The 21,081-nt window shown below is 50.0% G+C and overlaps 1 protein-coding gene across 2 annotated transcripts in view; it reads left to right on the top strand.

The window, feature by feature from the left end:
• LOC140387499 (WD repeat-containing protein 72-like) overlaps positions 1-21,081 on the top strand; it is a 510,520-nt gene that overhangs the window by 89,104 nt on the left and 400,335 nt on the right. For both annotated transcript variants that reach the window (XM_072470674.1, XM_072470672.1), the window contains exon 11: positions 20,679-20,811. In XM_072470674.1, coding sequence (XP_072326775.1) covers positions 20,679-20,811 — 133 coding nt within the window. The remainder of the gene's footprint in view (positions 1-20,678; positions 20,812-21,081) is intronic.

Genomic DNA, 21,081 nt, shown 5'->3' with positions numbered 1-21,081 from the left:
ACCCATCCTTTACGTAGTCTAACCTGGTCTGTCCGTTTCAGGTGCGTCTCCTGCAACATAACCACATCTGCCTTTAATTTCTTTAGGTGTGCGAGTACCCGTGCCCTTTTAATCGGCCCATTCAGCCCTCTCACGTTCCACGTGATCAGCCGGGTTGGGGGGCTCTTTACCCCCCCCCTTGTCGACTCGCCATCCCCCTTTTTAACCCAGCTCCTTACCCGGTTCCCACGTACCCGTATATCCCACCGCCGGTGCCCTCCCGTCTCGACCACCCCGCCCCATAACAGCTCCCCCTTTTCCTTAGCAGCAGCAACCCAGTTAACTCCCCCCCCCCCCCCCCCCCCCGCTCGATCCCCCTCTAGCGTAATTACACCCCCCATGTTGCTCCCAGAAGTCAGCAAACTCTGGCTGACCTCGGCTTCCCCGTTTGCCCTCGGCCCCTCACTGTGCGAGGCCCCCTCCTTCCTGCGTCCCTGTTCCCGCTATAATTACCATAGTGCGGGAGCAACTCCCCACTCGGCCCCGCCCCTAATGACGCAGTTCCCTTCTCGTTCCCCTTTCCTTCCCACCAGCGCCCACAGTTCCTCATACTCCCCCCCCCCCCCCCCCCCCCCCCAACGAGGGGAAGACAGAAAAGTTACAGGATTGAAGAATTAACAAATTGAAAGGCTTCCCCTTCCTCGCCCCACATAATCACCCCACCACTTTATTCCAGAAGCTCTTTCTCTCGCCAGACTATTCCATCTTCTCGTCCACAATGAATGTCCACGCCTCTTCTGCCGTCTCAAAGTAGTGGTGCTTCCCTTGGTGTGTGACCCACAATCTCGCCGGTTGCAACATTCCAAATTTAACCTTCTTTTTGTGAAGCACCGCCTTAGCCCGATTGAAACTTGCCCTCCTTCTCGCCACCTCCGCACTCCAATCCTGGTATACGCGGATCATCGCGTTCTCCCACCTACAGCTCCGAGTTTTCTTCGCCCATCTTAGGACCATCTCTCTGTCGTTGTAGCGGTGGAACCTCACCACTATGGCTCGAGGTATTTCTCCAGCCTTTGGTCTTCGCGCCAGAACTCGATAAGCTCCCTCCACCTCCAAAGGGCCCGTCGGGGCCTCCGATCCCATTAGCGAGTGAAGCATCGTGCTCACATATGCCCCGACGTCCGTCCCTCTGCGCCTTCGGGAAGACCCAGGACTCTTAAATTCTTCCTCCTTGAATTATTCTCCAGGGGTTCCAACCTCTCCACACACCTTTTGTGCTGTGCCTCGTGCGTCTCTGTCTTCACCACCAGGCCCTGTATTTCATCTTCATTTTCAGCAGCCTTTGCCTTCACGACCCGAAGCTCCAGCTCCTGGGTCCTCTGCGCCTCCTTTCGCCCTTCAATCGCCTGTAGCATCGGGGCCAACACCTCCTTCTTCAGCTCTTCCACACAGCGCCGCAGGAACTCTTGTTGCTCCGGGCCCCACACCAAACGGCCACCTTCCGACGCCATCTTGCTTCGAGCTTCCCTTCCTTGCCGCTGCTCCAAAGGATCCACTGCAATCCGGCCGTTATCCTCTCCTTTTTCCATATGTATCCGGGGGGGATTCCCTTCTATTTCACCGCACAGTGATTTTGGCCGTTAAAAATTGCCTAATAAGAGCCCAAAAGTCCGTTCCAATGGGAGGTGCCGAAACGTGCGACTCAGCTGGTCATCGCCGCACCCGGAAGTCTGTACAACATTTCTGAGTACTATTCAAAGATATTCAGTCAGTTTAAAATAAGTGCTAACTGTTAATTACTAATATCACACAGCATAATTTACATAGAATGACATTGGGCGGAATTCTCTGTTAGTTGACGTCAAAATCGGGAAAGGCAATTTGGTGGAGAATCGGATCCGACACCAAAATCGGCAGGCACCAACTTGGTGCCAAATCACAATGCTCCGTCACCTTGACAACTGCGTCAATGCGTTCCGGAATACACGTACAGTAGATACCATTTGCATATCATTAGCAGGCCCGACCCGGTGTTCTCCGGGGTCTTCACGATTCTCCGCCTCCAATGGTCCAAGTTCCCGACGACGTGGTGCACATATGCTTTCAAAAATCGTGAAACCGGCGTGGGGGCTGCTGAGGGAGAGAGGGGGTACGGAAAGTGTCCAACATTGCCATAGTGTGCTGACAGTTGTGCCGCGGGCCGGGGGAGTAGCGGGGGATGGTCAGGAGGTGGACTATGGGATCGGTTTGGACGAGCAGTGAACACCATTGCCACAGCAGAAAAGGCACCCATGCAGCTTCACACACTGTTAACTGCCCACTTTGAACTTAGTGCCAAGGGTCGTAAATGTGTGTCCCCAGGGCACCCACCTGGGTGTCCTCTGGCCCCAGCCGACCCATCAGCTGTGGGCGCGCTCAAGCACAACAAATGCCACCTTGTTGGCTGGGATGAGTGTGAGTGAGGAGTGTAATGTGTATGTGCGGCTGCAGCTTGTCAGCCTCCTGACTATCAATCACAGACCTGGCAAATCCCGCACCGTTTTTCATTGGAATCGATTGTGTTCCACGCGTCACCGGTGCTAGCCCCTTAATAGTAGCGGAGTCGGTCCAGGTGTGGCACCGGTTTTTCTGTGAAAGTCCACGAATTCTGCGTTGCCATCAACACTATAGTCTGAGAAATGGAGAATCCCGCCCATTGTATTTACAGCAGAGGCAGGCCATTCAGCCCAACAGTCTTGTGCTAGTGTGAGGCCCCATGAGGCTCCGTTCTGCCTACTTCACTTAACCATATTAGCATTTCCTTCTGTTCCTTTCTCCTTCATATGCTCATCTAGTCACCCCTTAAATGCCTCTGTGATTTGCTGCAACTCTTCCGTGTGGTGGCTAGTTCCATATTCTAACCACTCCTAGGCCCAACCACCTTCAGCTGCTTCACCAATGACCTCTCTTCCATCATAAGGTCAGAAGTGGGGATTTTGGTTGATGACGGCAGAATGTTCAGCACCATTCACAACTCCTCAGATACTGAAGCAGTCCGTGTCCAAATGCAGCGAGACCTGGATAATATTCAGGCTTGGGCTGACAAGTGGCAAGTTACATTTGCGTCACACAAGTGACAGGCAATGGCGATCTCCTACAAGAGGGAATCTAACCATCGGCTGTTGACATTCAATGGCATTACCATCGCTGGAGCACCACACTATTAACATCCTTGGAGTTACCATTGACCAGAAACTGAACTGGACTAGCCATATAAATACTGTGGCTTCAAGAGCAGGTCAGATGCTCAGAATCCTGCAGCGAGTAACTTGCACCCTGACTTCCCGAAGCTTGTCCACAATCTACAAGGCACAATTGTGATGGTATACTCTTCACTTGCCTGGATGAGTACAACTCTGACAAAATTCAAGAAAGGTAACATCATCCAGGTCAAGCAACGCGCTTGACTGGCATCCCCACGCACCGACGCACAGTAGCAACTGTGTGTATTCTCTACAAGATGCACGGCAGGAACTCACCAATGCTCTCTAGACAGCACCTACCAAACCCACAACCACTCCCATCAAGAAGGACAAGAGCAGCAGATACATGAGAACATCGCCACTTGGAAGTTCCCCTCCAAGCCACACACCATCCTGACATTGGAAATATATTGCTGTTCCTTCACTATCGCTGGGTCAAAACCCTGGACTCCCTCCCAGCACCCCTTTGGGTGTACCTACACCACATGTACTGCAGCGGTTCAAGAAAATATCTCACTATGACCTTTTTCAAGAGCAATTAGTGATGGATCATGAATTCTGGCCTAGCCAGCAAAGCCCACATCCAGTGAATGAATCTTTTATAGAACCCCTTTCAGAGCTATGTTCGACTGCTGCTGCACCAAGCGAAGACCCCTAAGCATACCAGGAGCTCTCCACCCCTGATCTGCTACCAGGAGGTCATCGATATTTGGCACATATAAGGCTAACATGGCACTGAGTACAATGCTGTCCACACAGTGATGTGAGATAATATGACCGGCATCTTCGGGGTCAGTGTAATGTTGGACAGAGCCATGTGCAGAATCAAGGGTGATTGAAATCACGAGGAAGCAGGACTGATAAAACTGATGGAACTGCGGGCTGACAAGTCTCTGAGTCATAGAATCATAGAATCCCTACAGTGCAGAAGGAGGTCATTTGGCCCATCAAGTCTGCACCGACCCTCTGAAAGAGTACTTCACCCAAGCCCACTTCCCTGCCCTATTCCTATAACCCTTTAACCTAACCCAGCACACTAAGGGACAATTTAGCACGGCCAATCCACCTAACCTGCACATCTTTGGACTGTTGGAGGAAACTGGAGCACCCGGAGGAAACCCACGCACACACGGGGAGAAAGTGCAAACTCCACACAGTCACCCGGGTCCCTGGCGCTGTGAGGCAGCAACGCTAACCACTATGCCACCATGCCGCCTGATGAACCTCACCCTTGGATCTTAAAAGAGGCTAATGAGGTAGTAAATGCGTTGGTGTAAATTTTCCAAAATCCTCCAGATTCGGGTAAGGTTCCATCTGAACTGCTTGCACAGACTTGTTTCTACACAACATTTAAGAAGTATTGGGATGAGTACTTGGAACGTCATAGCATACAAGGTGATGGACCATGTGCTGGAAAATGGGATTAGATTAGATAGGTGCTTGATGGCCTGTGCGTACGCGATGGGCCGAATGGCATCTTTCTGTGCTGTATGATTCTGCATTCACTTGGAGAGAAGTGTAGACATGATGCGTCCAAAAGCCTCCTTCTATACCATAAAATTACCGTGATTCTACCATGACTGGAAAGTAACAAATGTGACTCCTCTATTTAAGAAGGGAGGGAGGCAAAAAGCTGGAAAATATAGGCCAGGTAGTTTGATGCCTGTCATGGGAAGGTGCCAGAATTGATCATTAAGGAGGTTATAGCTGGGCAGTGAGAAAAACTCAAGGTAATCAGGAAGAAACAGGTTCTTTCATGTTAGTGAATTTCTTGGAGTTCTTTGATGGGGTAACATGCACTGTACATGCACTACATTTAGATTTCCGGAGGCATTTGATATGGTGTCACATCAAAGATCATTACAGAAAATGATGGAGTGGGTAACATATTGGCATGGATAGAAGATTGGCTGGCTGGAAAAAAACAAGAGAGCATGCATAATCGGGTCTTTGTCTGATTGGCAGAATATGACGAGTGGAGTCCCACGGGGGTCTCTGCTGGGGGCTAAACGTTTTACAATTTATATCAATGACTTAGATGGGGGGGAGCGAAGGCAAGGCAGCTAAATTTGCAGATGAATTCAGAGATAGGTAGGAAAGTATATTGTGAAGAAGACATAAAGAGGTTGCAAATGGATATAGATAGGTTGACTGATTGGGCAAAAAATCTGGTAGGTGGAGTATAATGTGGGAAAATGTGATGTTGTTCACTTTGGTAGGAAGAATAAGCGTTGCGTAAATGGCGAATGATTGCAGAATTCCGATGTGGGGAATGATCTCGATGTTCTAGTACATGAGTCACAAAAAGTTGGAATGCAAGGAGCGCAATAATTAGGAATGCTTATGGAATGCCATAATTTATTACGAGAGGAATTGAACATATAAGTAAGGATGTTATGCTTCAGTTACGCAGAGCATGGGTGAGACCATGGGTTGGATTCTCCGATCCCCCAGCTGTGTGTTGTATATTTTATAGAATCACCACAGTACAGAAGGAGGCCATTCAGCCCATTGAGTTTATCCAAACCCTCTGAAAGAGAATCCTGCCTAGGCCCACACCCCCGCCCTAAACCCGCAGACCCACTCAACCTGCACATCCCTGGAAACTAAGGGGCAATTTAGTACGGCCAATCTACTTAACCTGCACATCTTTGGACTGTGTGAGGAAACCGGAGCAACCGGAGGAAACCCACGCAGACAGAGGGAGAACGTGCAAACTCCACACAGACAGTCACCCGAGGGCAGAATTGAACCCAGGCCCCCGGCACTGTGAGGCAGAAGTGCTAACCACTGTGCGGACCTCCAGCAGTTAAACATAGAACATAGAACATTACAGTGCAGTACAGCCCTTCGGCCCTCGATGTTACGCCGACCTGTGAAACCACTCTTAAAGCCCATCTACACTATTCCCTTATCATCCATATGTCTATCCAATGACCATTTAAATGCCCTTAGTGTTGGCGAGTCCACTACTGTTGCAGGCAGGGCATTCGACACCCTTACTACTCTCTGAATAAAGAACCTACCTCTGACATCTGTCCTATATCTATCTCCCCTCAATTTAAAGTTATGTCCCCTCATGCTAGACATCACCATCTGAGGAAAAAGGCTCTCACTGTCCATCCTATCCAATCCTCTGATCATCTTGTATGCCTCAATTAAGTCACCTCTTAACCTTCTTCTCTCTAACGAAAACAGCCTCAAGTCCCTCAGCCTTTCCTCATAAGATCTTCCTTCCATACCAGGCAACATTCTGGTAAATCTCCTCTGCACCCTTTCCAATGCTTCCACGTCCTTCCTATAATGCGGCGACCAGAATTGCACGCAATACTCCAAATACGGCCGCACCAGAGTTTTGCACAGTTGCAACATGACCTCATGGCTCCGAAACTCAATCCTTCTACCAATAAAAGTTAACACACCGTACGTCTTCTTAACAACCCTCTCAACCTGGGTGGCAACTTTCAGGGATCTATGTACATGGACACCGAGATCTCCCTGCTCATCCACACTGCCAAGAATCTTACCATTAGCCCAGTACTCAGTCTTCCTGTTATTCCTTCCAAAATGAATCACCTCACACTTTTCTGCATTAAACTCCATTTGCCACCTCTCAGCCCAGCGCTGCAGCTTATCTATGTCCCTCTGTAACTTGTAACATCCTTCCACACTGTCCACAACTGTCCACCGACTTTAGTGCCATCTGCAAATTTACTCACCCATCCTTCTACGCCCTCCTCCAGGTCATTTATAAATATGACAAACAGCAGTGGCCCCAAAACCGATCCTTGTGGTACACCACTAGTAACTGGACTCCAGTCTGAACATTTCCCTTCAACCACCACCCTTTGTCTTCTTCCAGCTAGCCAATTTCTGATCCAAACTGCTAAATCACCCTGAATCCAATGCCTCCATATTTTCTGCAGTAGCCTACCGTGGAAAACCTTAACAAACGCTTTACTGAAATCTATGTACACCACATCAACTGCTTTACCCTCATCCACCTATTTGGTCACCTTCTCAAAGAACTCAATAAGGTTTGTGAGGCACGACCTACCCTTCACAAAACCGTGTTGACTATCTCTAATCAAATTATTCCTTTCCAGATGATTATACACCCTATCTCTTATAAACCTTTCCAAGATTTTGCCCACAACAGAAGTAAGGCTCACTGGTCTATAGTTATCGGGGTTGTCTCTACTTCCCTTCTTGAACAAGGGGACAACATTTGCTATCCTCAAGTCTTCTGGCACTATTCCTGTAGACAAAGATGACTTAAAGATCAAAGCCAAAGGCTCAGCAATCTCCTCCCTAGCTTCCCAGAGAATCCTAGGATAAATCCTATCCGGCCCAGGGGACTTGTCTATTTGCATACTTTCCAGAATTGCTAACACCTCCTCCTTATGAACCTCAAGCCCTTCTAGTCTAGTAGCCTGAATCTCAGTATTCTCCTCGACAACACTATCTTTTTCCTGTGTGAATACTGACGAAAAATATTAATTTAGCACCTCTCCTATCTCCTCGGACTCCACGCACAACTTCCCACTACTGTCCTTGACTGGCCCTACTCTTACCCTAGTCATTTGTTTATTCCTGACATATCAAGAGAAAGTTTGAGGGTTATCCTTGATCCGACCTGCCAAAGACTTCTCATGTCCCCTCCTGGCTCTTCTTAGCTCTCTCTTTATGTCCTTCCTAGCTAACTTGTAACTCTCGAGCGCCCTAACTGAACCTTCACGTCTCACCTTTACATAAGCCTCCTTCTTCCTCTTGACAAGTGTTTCGACTGCTTTAGTAAACCACAGTTCCCTTGCTTGACCACTTCCTCCCTGCCTGACAGGTACATACTTATCAAGGACACGTAGTAGCTGTTCCTTCAACAAGCTCCACATTTCCATTGTGCCCATCCCCTGCAGTTTTCCTCTCCATCCGATGCATCCTAAGTCTTGCCTCATCACATCATAATTGCCTTTCCCCACTTCCGAGTGCGGCGATGACCAGCTGAGTCGCACGTTTCGGCAGCTCCCTGTGAAACGGACTTTTGGGCTCTTGATCGGAGCCCCAACGGCAATTTTGACGGCTAAAAACACTGTGCGGTAAACCAGAAGGGAATCCCCCCTGGATACGGATGGAAAAAGGAGGAGAGAGTGGCCAGATTGCAGTGGATCCTTTAGAACAGCGGCAAGGAAGGCAAGCAAAAACCAAGATGGCGTCGGAAGGTGGCAGTTTAACATGGGGCCCTGAACAACAAGAGTTCTTGAAATGCTGTGTGGAAGAGATCAAAAAGGAAATGAAGAAAGAGCTGTTGGCCCCGATACTACAGGCGATCGAAGGGCTAAAGGAGGAACAAAAGACCCAGGAGCGGGAGCTTCGGGTCGTGAAGGCAAAGGCAGCCGAGAATGAGGACGATATACAGGGCCTGGTGGTGAAGACGGAGACGCAGGAGGCACATCAGAAACGATGTGTGGAAAGGTTGGAGGCACTGGAAAACAACGCAAGGAGGAACAACCTGAGGATTCTTGGTCTTCCTGAAGGTGTGGAGGGAGCGGACGTCGGGGCATATGTGAGCACGATGCTGCACTCGTTAATGGGAGCGGAGGCCCCGGCGGGTCCGTTGGAGGTGGAGGGAGCATACCGAGTGATGGCGCGAGGACCGAGAGCAGGAGAAATTCCCAGAGCCATAGTGGTGTGATTCCTCCGTTTTAAGGATAGAGAAATGGTCCTTAGATGGGCGAAGAAAACTCGGAGCAGTAAATGGGAGAACGCGGTGATCCGCGTTTATCAAGACTGGAGTGCGGAGGTGGCGAGAAGGAGGGCGAGCTTTAATCGGGCCAAGGCGGTGCTTCATAAAAAGAAGATAAAATTTGGAATGCTGCAACCGGCAAGACTGTGGGTCACATATCGAGGGAGGCACCACTACTTTGAGACGGCGGATGAAGCGTGGACTTTTATTGTGGAAGAAAAACTGGAATGAGCAGGTTATTAAAAAGAACGTTCGAACAAAGTGGTGGGGCGAATGTGGGGGGCAAAGAGGGGTTTTATGTACTAATCCTGCGATGTGGTAACTTTTCTCTCTCCCACAGGTGGTGATGGGGGGAGGAGGGAAGGTGGAGGAGATGGGGCGTTGGCCATTAGGGGCGGGGCCAAGGGAGAAGCGCGGGCTTGGTTCCCGCGCTATGATAATCATGGCGGGAATAGAGAAGCAGGAAGGAGGGGGCGTCGCACGGTGCGAGCCGAGGTCACGGGGGGAAGCCGAGGTCAGCCAGAGTTTGCTGATTTCTGGGAGCAACATGGGGGGAGTAATTATGCTAGCGGGGGATCTAGCGGGGGGGGTGGGAGGGGGGAATTACTGGGTTGCTGCTGCTGGGGAGAGGAGGGAGCTGGTATGGGAGAGGATGGGCGGGGGGGCACCGCCTGGGGGAGATACAGCTGCGTGGGAACTGGGTGAGGAGCTGGAAAAAGGTGATGGCTAATCGACAAAGTAGGAAGCCCCCCAACTCGGCTGATCACGTGGAACGTGAGAGGGCTGAACGGGCCGATAAAGAGGGCACGGGTACTCGCACACCTTAAGAAACTTAAGGCAGATGTGGTTATGTTACAGGAAACGCACCTGAAACTGATAGACCAGGTTAGGCTACGCAAAGGATGGGTGGGGCAGGTGTTCCATTCGGGGCTAGATGCGAAAAACAGGGGGGTGGCTATATTAGTGGGGAAGCGGGTAATGTTCGAGGCAAAGACTATAGTGGCGGATAACGGGGGCAGATACGTGATGGTGAGTGGCAAACTACAGGGGGAGACGGTGGTTTTGGTAAACGTATATGCCCCGAACTGGGATGATGCCAATTTTATGAGGCGGATGCTAGGACGCATTCCGGACCTAGAGATGGGAAAGCTGATAATGGGGGGAGATTTTAATACGGTGTTGGAACCAGGGCTGGATAGGTCGAAGTCCAGGACTGGAAGGAGGCCGGCAGCAGCCAAGGTACTTAAAGATTTTATGGAGCAGATGGGAGGTGTAGACCCGTGGAGATTTAGCAGACCTAGGAGTAAGGAGTTCTCGTTTTTCTCCTATGTCCATAAAGTCTACTCGCGAATAGACTTTTTTGTGCTGGGTAGGGCATTGATCCCGAAGGTGAGGGGAACGGAGTATACGGCTATAGCCATTTCGGATCACGCTCCACACTGGGTGGACTTGGAGATAGGGGAGGAAACAGGAGGGCGCCCACCCTGGAGAATGGACATGGGACTAATGGCAGATGAGGGGTGTGTCTAAGGGTGAGGGGGTGCATTGAAAAGTACTTGGAACTCAATGATAATGGGGAGGTCCAGGTGGGAGTGGTCTGGGAGGCGTTGAAGGCGGTGGTTAGAGGGGAGCTGATATCAATAAGGGCACATAAAGGGAAGCAGGAGAGTAAGGAACGGGAGCGGTTGCTGCAAGAACTTTTGAGGGTGGACAGACAATATGCGGAAGCACCGGAGGAGGGACTGTACAGGGAAAGGCAAAGGCTACATGTAGAATTTGACTTGCTGACTACAGGCACTGCAGAGGCACAATGGAGGAAGGCACAGGGTGTACAGTACGAATATGGGGAGAAGGCGAGCAGGTTGCTGGCACACCAATTGAGGAAAAGGGGAGCAGCGAGGGAAATAGGGGGAGTGAGGGATGAGGAAGGAGAGATGGAGCGGGGAGCGGAGAGAGTGAATGGAGTGTTCAAGACATTTTATAAAAAATTATATGAAGCTCAACCCCCGGATGGGAGGGAGAGAATGATGGGCTTCTTGGATCGGCTGGAATTTCCCAAGGTGGAAGAGCAGGAAAGGGTGGGACTGGGAGCACAGATCGAGGTAGAAGAAGTGGTGAAAGGAATTAGGAGCATGCAGGCGGGAAAGGCCCCGGGACCGGATGGATTCCCAGTCGAATTCTATAGAAAATATGTGGACTTGCTCGCCCCGGTACTGACGAGGACCTTTAATGAGGCAAAGGAAAGGGGACAACTGCCCCCGACTCTGTCTGAAGCAACGATATCGCTTCTCTTAAAGAAGGAAAAGGACCCGCTACAATGCGGGTCCTATAGACCTATTTCCCTCCTAAATGTAGATGCCAAGGTCCTGGCCAAGGTAATGGCAATGAGAATAGAGGAATGTGTCCCGGGGGTGGTCCACGAGGACCAAACTGGGTTTGTGAAGGGGAGACAGCTGAACACGAATATACGGAGGTTGTTAGGGGTAATGATGATGGCCCCACCAGAGGGAGAAACGGAGATAGTAGTGGCGATGGATGCCGAGAAAGCATTTGATAGAGTGGAGTGGGATTATTTGTGGGAGGTGTTGAGGAGATTTGGTTTTGGAGAGGGGTATGTTAGATGGGTGCAGCTGTTGTATAGGGCCCCAGTGGCGAGCGTGGTCACGAATGGACGGGGATCTGCATATTTTCGGCTCCATAGAGGGACAAGGCAGGGATGCCCTCTGTCCCCATTATTGTTTGCACTGGCGATTGAGCCCCTGGCGATAGCGTTGAGGGGTTCCAAGAAGTGGAGGGGAGTACTTAGGGGAGGAGAAGAGCACCGGGTATCTTTGTATGCGGACGATTTGCTACTATACGTGGCGGACCCGGCGGAGGGGATGCCAGAAATAATGCGGATACTTGGGGAGTTTGGGGATTTTTCAGGGTTTAAATTGAACATGGGGAAAAGTGAGTTGTTTGTGGTGCATCCAGGGGAGCAGAGTGGAGAAATAGAGGACCTACCGTTGAGGAAGGTAACAAGGGACTTTCGTTACCTGGGGATCCAGATAGCTAAGAATTGGGGCACATTGCATAGGTTAAATTTAACGCGGTTGGTGGAACAGATGGAGGAGGATTTCAAGAGATGGGATATGGTATCCCTGTCAATGGCAGGGAGGGTGCAGGCGGTTAAGATGGTGGTCCTCCCGAGATTCCTCTTTGTGTTTCAGTGCCTCCCGGTGGTGATCACGAAGGCTTTTTTTAAAAGGATTGAAAAGAGCATCATGGGTTTTGTGTGGGCCGGGACGACCCCGAGAGTGAGGAAGGGATTCTTACAGCGTAGCAGGGATAGGGGGGGGCTGGCACTACCGAGCCTAAGTGTGTATTATTGGGCCGCTCATATTTCAATGGTGAGTAAGTGGATGGGAGAGGAGGAGGGAGCGGCGTGGAAGAGATTAGAGAGGGCGTCCTGTAGGGGGACTAGCCTACAGGCTATGGTGACAGCCCCATTGCCGTTCTCACCGAGGAACTACACCACAAGCCCGGTGGTGGTGGCTACACTGAAGATTTGGGGACAGTGGAGACGGCATAGGGGAAAGACTGGAGCCTTGGGGGGGTCCCCGATAAGAAACAACCATAGGTTTGCCCCGGGGGGAATGGATGGGGGATATGGAATGTGGCAAAGAGCAGGAATAACGCAACTGAAAGATCTGTTTGTGGATGGGAAGTTCGCGAGTCTGGGAGCGCTGACCGAGAAATATGGGTTGCCCCAAGGGAATGCATTCAGGTATATGCAACTGAGGGCTTTTGCGAGACAACAGGTGAGGGAATTCCCGCAGCTCCCGACACAAGAGGTGCAGGACACAGTGATCTCAAAGACATGGGTGGGGGATGGTAAGGTGTCAGATATATATATAGGGAAATGAGGGACGAAGGGGAGACTATGGTAGATGAACTAAAAGGGAAATGGGAAGAAGAGCTGGGGGAGGAGATCGAGGAGGGGCTGTGGGCAGATGCCCTAAGCAGGGTAAACTCGTCGTCCTCGTGTGCCAGGCTAAGCCTGATTCAGTTTAAGGTATTACACAGGGCAGATATGACTGGAGCACGGCTCAGTAAATTTTTGGGGGTGGAGGATAGGTGTGCGAGGTGCTCGAGAAGCCCAGCGAATCATACCCATATGTTTTGGTCATGCCCGGCACTACAGGGGTTTTGGATGGGGGTGACAAAGGTGCTTTCAAAAGTAGTAGGAGTCCGGGTCGAACCAAGCTGGGGGTTGGCTATATTTGGGGTTGCACAAGAGCCGGGAGTGCAGGAGGCGAGAGAGGCCGATGTTTTGGCCTTTGCGTCCCTAGTAGCCCGGCGCAGGATATTGCTAATGTGGAAAGAAGCCAAGCCCCCGGGGGTGGAGACCTGGATAAATGACATGGCGGGGTTTATAAAGCTAGAGCGGATTAAGTTCGTCCTAAGGGGGTCGGCTCAAGGGTTCACCAGGCGGTGGCAACCATTCGTCGAATACCTCGCAGAAAGATAGACGGAATGGGAAAAAGAAGGCAGCAGCAGCAGCCCAGGATCGGGGGGGGGGGGGGGGGGTGGGGTGGGGGGGTGGGGGTGGGGGGGGGGGAGGAGGAGGAACCAGAAGGACTCTCAGGGTTGTTAATATATACTGTATAGTATGTATAGGTCGTTGCTACAGATAATTATATATTGGACTGTTAAATTATATTTTTGGAGGGTGTTACTTGTGATAAGGCAGTTGCCAATTAGGGCTAGTTTTCATTTTTGTTATTTATTATTTATTCATTTTTTTAAATTTTTTTTTGTTTATAAAATAGGTCATTGTTATTTGTGTTGTACTGTGTTGGTTGACCAAAAATTTTCAATAAAATATTTAAAAAAAACCAATAATAATTGCCTTTCCCCCAGATATAGCTCTTGCCCTGCGGTATATACCTCTCCCTTTCCATCACTAAAGTAAACTTAATCGAATTGTGGTCACTATCACCAAAGTGCTCACCTACCTCCAAATCTAACACTTGTCCTGGTTCATTACCCAGTACCAAATCCAATATGGCCTCGCCTCTCGTTGGCCTATCTACATACTGTGTCAGGAAACCCTCCTGCACACATTGGACAAAAACGGACCCATCTAAAGTACTCGAACTATAGCATTTCCAGTCAATATTTGGAAAGTTAAAGTCCCCCATAACAACTACCCTATTGCTTTCGCTCCTATCCAGAATCATCTTTGCAATCCTTTCCTATACATCTCTGGAACTTTTCGGAGGCCTATAGAAAACCCCTAACAAGGTGACCTCTCCTTTCCTGTTTCTAACCTCAGCCCATACTACCTCAGTAGACGAGTCCTCATCAAACGTCCTTCCTGCCACCGTAATACTGTCCTTGACGAACAATGCCACCCCTCCCCCTCTTTTACCACCTTCCCTGAGCTTACTGAAATATCTAAACCCCGGCACCTGCAACAACCATTCCTGTCCCTGCTCTATCCATGTCTCCGAAATGGCCACAACATCGAAGTTCCATGTACCAACCCATGCCGCAAGTTCACCCACCTTATTCCGGATGCTCCTGGAATTGAAGAAGACACACTTTAAACCACCTTCCTGCCTGCCGGTACACTCCTGCAACTTTGAAACCTTACTCATGACCTCACTACTCTCAACCTCCTGTGTACTGGAGCTACAATTCACGTTCCCAAGCCCCTGCTGAACTAGTTTAAACCCTCCCGAAGAGCATTAGCAAATTTCCCCCCCAGGATATTGGTACCCCTCTGGTCCAGGTGTAGACCATCCGGTTTGTAGAGGTCCCACCGACCCCAGAATGAGCCCCAATTATCTAGACATCTGAAACCCTCCCTCCTGCACCATCCCTATAGCCACGTGTTCAACTCCTCTCTCTCCTTATTCCTCGTCTCGCTAGCACGTGGCATGGGTAAGTTTCTAAGTTTCCACCCTAGCTCCCTGAATTCCTGCCTTACATCACTATCCCTTTTCCTACCTATGTCGTTGGCACCTATGTGGACCACGACTTGGGGCTGCTCCCCCTCCCCCTTAAGGATCCCGAAAACACGATCTGAGACATCACGGACTTGAAGTTAATTACTTCAAGTAGTTAATTAATACTGTTGCACCACCTAGGATGATGAATATCTTCTTAAAACCCACTGAACTGCTCCCAACACATTTATTGCCCATCCCTGAGGGCATTTAAGAGTCAACCTCATGGCTATGGATCTGGAAGCACACATAGGTCAGACCAGATAAGGGTGACCGATTTCTTTCCCTAAAGGATACCAGATGAGTTTTCAAAACAATCGACAATGGTTTCATGGACACTTTATCTGGGGAAGATTCCAGTCGGCTTTTCAATTGGCCATCAGTGACTATTGATTATTAAATTGGCTACCTGCTGCATATGGGGGGTGGGGGGGGGGGGGTGCGGGGGTATCCCTGCAAATCTTCCCTCAACTTGCCTCCGAGAGAATGGCCCGGGGCAGAATGGAGCGAGGGGACTGGTACACTGGCTAACGGCTCTAGCTTCTGTTTAAATCAAGCCTGTGGATAGCCAACGAGTAACTACAGGGCAGCATTTCCATTAAAGAGTTAACAGATTACATTAAATACTCATCTTTTTTTATTACAGAATTGAAATAAGAATAGCTAACATATATATTTGTGGAATACTGACTTTCAAGTCAGAAACAGTTTGAATGATAATAAGCTGCTACTTTACTCTTTTTTTTTATTTGCAAAATGCTTCATGGGTTTAATTGGGTGAGCAAGTATTTTATAAAGACATTTTATGATATGATGGGAATGGACCGTAGCCAAATGTAATAACAATTGTAATGTATACAGTGCTGGAGAGCAAGCCTAACAAAGGCACCACACTAATTGGAGGTTCAAATGACGTAACCCTTAAGAGCACAGCTCAGTCAATTAAAACATCATCTGAACATTGATATTTGTGCTTTTCCATGTTGCATTACAAGAGTTTAAACACATTTCACTATGGCATTAATCAGAACCATCAAATGCTGACATGTTTTCATAAAGAGGACGGGGGATTTTGCTTTCAATGTTGTGTGTGCCTCATCCCATGGACCTTGTTGCAATATTACAATATAGTTGTAACAAGGTCTCCTTTTGTCTTGTGTTTAATGCCTTGGTTAAAATACCAGCCAGAGACTCTTTCGTAGAAAAGTGCTCCCAAGCTTGTACAATAATATGTGGTCCATGATTTCACCCTGTCAATTTTTTAAAAAATGGCATTAATTCCAACTTTTCAAATGGGAATGTGTATGGTGTCAGGCCTCCAGGCTGGAAAAGATCCATTCAGGCATATGTGACAGTCTTTTGCCCTTCCTTTCATTATATTGAGTGGAATCCGGCAGTTTTCTAGAATACTGATTTTTGGCATTCCGATGCAATTAAAAATACTGGTACTCGGTGAGCTTTGAATTTCGAGCCATTGGGAATGCTGCTCCCAAACTAGTCATTAGGAGTAAGACGAGAGTAGCTTGACTGGACTTCAATTTGACTTTATCTCCCTCCCTCTGGGCACTGTAGCCCTGAGGCACCTGGTAAAAATTTGAAACTCACCAGATGGGAGAATATCAGACGTAAAAACGTTTTCCTTCGCACCTCAGGTTGCATTAGCACCCTGTTTAAACTGGGCTTCCTTCCAGCTGTAAAACTGCTTGTGTAAGTGACTTTTAATGACTGCTATGTTGGGTTGTAATACAGTATGGATGCTTATCAGTATATGACGTTCAGTATTATTGGCTCAACTATCTCATAAATTTAAGTAATAGAAGCTTGAAGGAAGCAGTAACGTTTTACTTTTGTGCGCATTCAATCGATACAACTGCACGTTCTTTACATGCTTTTCCCTGTCACGGTGCTCTAATGATGCAAACATTTTACTGAATTGGCTTCTCCTCATATTGTGGGGGCGGAGGGGGGCATTTTCTTGTGGAGGCGGTGCCACTGCCCCTGACTCAGAAAAGTCATGGGCAAGTTCGTCATGGCTTGGCTGGGCCACCCCGAGCCAGTTTTACAGTTGTCAGGCATTTAATTGGCTCTGAATAGGATTTCCGCCCCCATCAAATGGGCGGCAATTCTCTTGCCCCATTAGCGTAACTGGGAGCAGTGACCACTGCTCAGACTGCAGTGCAGAGGAGCTATGGGGTTGACCTCCAGATAAATTGCGTGCACTTCTGGGGCGAAATTCTCCCCCAACGGCGGGATGTCCGCTGACTGGCGCCAAAGCCGGCGCCAATCAGACGGGCATCGCGCCGGCCCAAAGGTGCGGAATGCTCCGCATCTTTGGCGGCCTAGCCCCAACATTGAGGGGCTAGGCCGACGCCGGAGGGATTTCCGCCCCGCCAGCTGGCGGAAATGGCGTTTGTTTCCCCACCAGCTGGCGCGGAAATGCGGCGCATGCGCGGGAGCGTCAGCGGGCGCTGTCAGTTTCCCGGCGCATGCGCGGGAGCGTCAGCGGGCGCTGTCAGTTTCCCGCGCATGCGCAGTGGGGAGAGTCTCTTCCGCCTCCGCCATGGTGGAGGCCGTAGCGGAGGCGGAAGGGAAAGAGTGCCCCCACAGCACAGGCCCGCCCGCGGATCGGTGGGCCCCGATCGCGGGCCAGGCCACCGTGGGGGCACCCCCCGGGGTCAGATCGCCCCGCGCCCCCCCCCCCCCAGGACCCCGGAGCCCGCCCACGCCGCCTGGTCCCGCCGGTAAATACCAGGTTTGATTTACGTCGGCGGGACAGGCAATTTCTGGGCGGGACTTCGGCCCATTCGGGCCGGAGAATCCAGCGGGGGGTCCCGCCAACCTGCGCGGCCGGATTCCCGGGAGCGGAGACTTCGGCGGGGGCGGGATTCACGGCGGCCAACGGCCATTCTCCGACCCGGCGGGGGGTCGGAGAATGACGCCCCTGGTCTCCACATTATAGGAAGGATGTGATTGCACTGGAGGGGGTGCAGAGGGGCTGGTTTAGCTCACTGGGCTAAATCGCTGGCTTTTAAAGCAGACAAAGGCAGGCCAGCAGCACGGTTCAATTCCCGTACCAGCCTCCCCGAACAGGCGCTGGAAAATGGTGACTATGGGCTTTTCACAGTAACTTCTTTTGAAGCCTACTTGTGACAATAAGTGATTTTCATTTTCATTTTCAGAGGCGTTTCACCAGGATGTTGTCTGGGATGGAACATTTAAGTTATGAAGAGAGGTTGGATAGGCTTGGGTTGTATTTGCTGGAGCAGAGAAGACTGAGGGGCGACCTGATCAAGGTATACAAGAGTATGAGGGGCATGGACAGGGTGGATAGTGAGCAGCTGTTTCCCTTGGTTGAAGGGCCAGTTACGAGGGGTCACAAGTTCAAGGTGAGGAGCGGGAGATTCAGGGGGGAATTTGAGAAAAGCTTTTTAACCCAGAGGGTAGTGATGGTCTGGAATGCACTGCCTGGGAGAGTGGTGGAGGTGGATTGACTCGCATCCTTTAAAACGTACCTGGATGCATACTTGGTGCGTTTTAATATTCAAGGCCATGGGCCAAGTGCTGGGAAATGGGGTTAGGATTGACAGCTCAGGTGCCTTTCGATGGGCCGAAGGAGGTCTTTTCTACCCTGGGGGGGGGGGGGGGGGGGTGGGGAGGGAAGCACCTTCATTTATTTTTTGTGGGGGAGCCTCCATTGAGCCCAGACCTTCTTGCAGCGCACATCCCGCCTCTCCCCAACCTGATAACAGTGGCCTGACCTCGTGGTCCAGGCACTCTCCACTGCTGAAATACCAGCAATAGTGAGAAGAGGCCTGTAAGTGCCCATTAATGAGTCAGGTAGGGGCTTCAATTAGCCCCCAGTGAGCGAGCTGCAACTGAGGCTTCCCTCACTGCAGGTAAAATAATAATAATAGTAATCTTTATCAGCACAATGGTTAGCACCATTGCTTCACAGCGCCAGGGTCCCAGGTTCGATTCCCGGCTTGGGTCACTGTCTATGCGGAGTCTGCACGTTCTCCCTGGGTGGGATTCTCCGACCCCACGCCGGGTCAGAGAATCACCGGCGGGCCGTGCGAATCGTGCCACGCCGCCCCGATGCCGGCACGTGATTCTCTGCAGAGGGTAAGAAAAGAGCTGAGTCCTGCCGGCACCGTTCTAACCTGCTCTGGGCCGGCGGGACCTCGACGTGCAAGGGTCGGGTGGTGGCCTTTGGGGGGGAGAGGGGGGGTCCGACCCTGGGGGGGGGCCTCCGATGTGGCCTGGCCCGCGAATCGGGGCCCACCAATCGGTGGGCCGGCCTCTGTGGCTGGGGGCCTCCTTTCCTACGCGCCGGCCCCTGTCATCCTGCGCCATGTTGCGTAGGGGCTGGCGCGTTGAAGGAGGCCACTGCGCATGCGTGGGTTGGCGCCGGTGCCACTGCGCATGTGCAGATCCCGCGGCGCCCAGTTCGTGCCGGGCTCTGCAGCTGGAGCGGCGCAAACCTCTCCAGCGCCATGCTGGCCCCCCGGAGAGGCCAGAATTAGTTGTGTGAATGGCCCGTTCATGCCATCATAAAACACAATGGCGTTTACAATGGCGTGGACACTCTGCCGCGGGATTGGAGAATCCCGCCCCCTGTGTCTCTGTGCGTTTCCTCCGGGTGCTCCGGTTTCTTCCCAGAAGTCCCGAAAGACATGCTGTTAGGTAATTTGGACATTCTGAATTCTCCCTCCGTGTACCCTGGATGTGGTGCCTGAATGTGGCGACTTGGGACTTTTCACAGTAACTTCATTGCAGTGTTAATGTAAGCCTACTTGTGACAATAAAGATTGTTATTATTAGTTTCACAAGTAGTGCTCACATGAACACTGCAATGAAGTTGCTGCAAAAAGCCCCTACTCGCCACATTCCGACAGAATGTTTAAATCACCTAACAGCACATCTTTCGGGACTACCAGGGCAGTGTGTAGGTGATGTAGCACTGGTGCCCAATTTTACAACTCCCTCCCGCCTGTCATCCACTCTATGGGGGAAGAGCCTAAAAGTTCTACCCACCCATGATATTAGTAGTCTGGAGGCCAATCTCTAATACGGTAATAATAGAATGCTGGGACTAAAAAAAAAACTCTTGTGGTATTACTGACATGTTACAGGGTCAAGACATGAAGATCAGTCTTTCGACCATTGAGCTTAAATTGCTGACAAAACAACCTTATCGTGCTAGCTTTCAATGAATCAAAGAATGTGTTTTTTCTTTAGTACATATGGCTACCAACTCCAAAATGAGCCGAGATGAAGAACAAACAAGGCGAAGCAAAATATTTAAAACTCTTCTTTGCTCATAAAAAGGTCTAGAATTAACAGGGTAGTTGAGTTAAAATAGTAAAATATGAGACATGGAGGAGCAAGGTGAATTGAAAATGTTTTCAAGTGGAATTTCTGTTCATTGCCTTATTTTTGAAACATATGAAATGAGGTTTGCTCCAGTATTGATCCAGTAAGTACCTGAGGTGCCAGGCAGCCAGAACAATGAGATTTACTAGGTTCCCTTTATTGCAAAACTCCACTCTCGATATGAAATCGCAGACGAGGTTGAAATGGTTGATGCTTTTCCAAATTACAGAGAAAAGATCGTTTTTTAGGTTAAGATTCGCAGAAGGCAAATTTAGTGTTGCGCAATGGAATTTAAAAGAATATTTTTATAACTTGCTATCTTCATTTTCATTTCTTCATCTCCTTCAGGCGATTCTGATTTTCATCAATGAGCGCAAGGAACCATTTCATAAGATTCTCTTCTGTGGAGAGGTATCGGGAACAATTTCCATGTGGCACATTCCTGATGTTCCGGTGGCCAAGCGCGATGGTTCTCCTCAAGGTAAAAGTGAATTTTACCAGAACCTGATTTTTCTAATTGATTTCCTTTGATTTCCTTTCACCTACTTGGTGAGCGGGGGAGGGGGAATTAATTACAGTCACGCAATTGTAATACCACCTGGTGAACAGGAACCGTAAAATATATTTTCACTTTGTCTGGTAAGTAAGTACTTTATTTCTGTGGTTTGGAGGTCTTCTGGCACAGGGGTAACGTCCCCAGCTCTGGGTCCAGGTCCCACTTCAGGATTTGATGGCCGTGGGAGGGGAGTTC

The sequence above is a fragment of the Scyliorhinus torazame genome, chromosome 12 (assembly GCF_047496885.1).
Source record: "Scyliorhinus torazame isolate Kashiwa2021f chromosome 12, sScyTor2.1, whole genome shotgun sequence".
NCBI classification, from domain to species: domain Eukaryota; kingdom Metazoa; phylum Chordata; class Chondrichthyes; order Carcharhiniformes; family Scyliorhinidae; genus Scyliorhinus; species Scyliorhinus torazame.
Note: the sequence above shows the minus strand (reverse complement) of the source record. Positions and strands in the feature narration are given on the sequence as shown.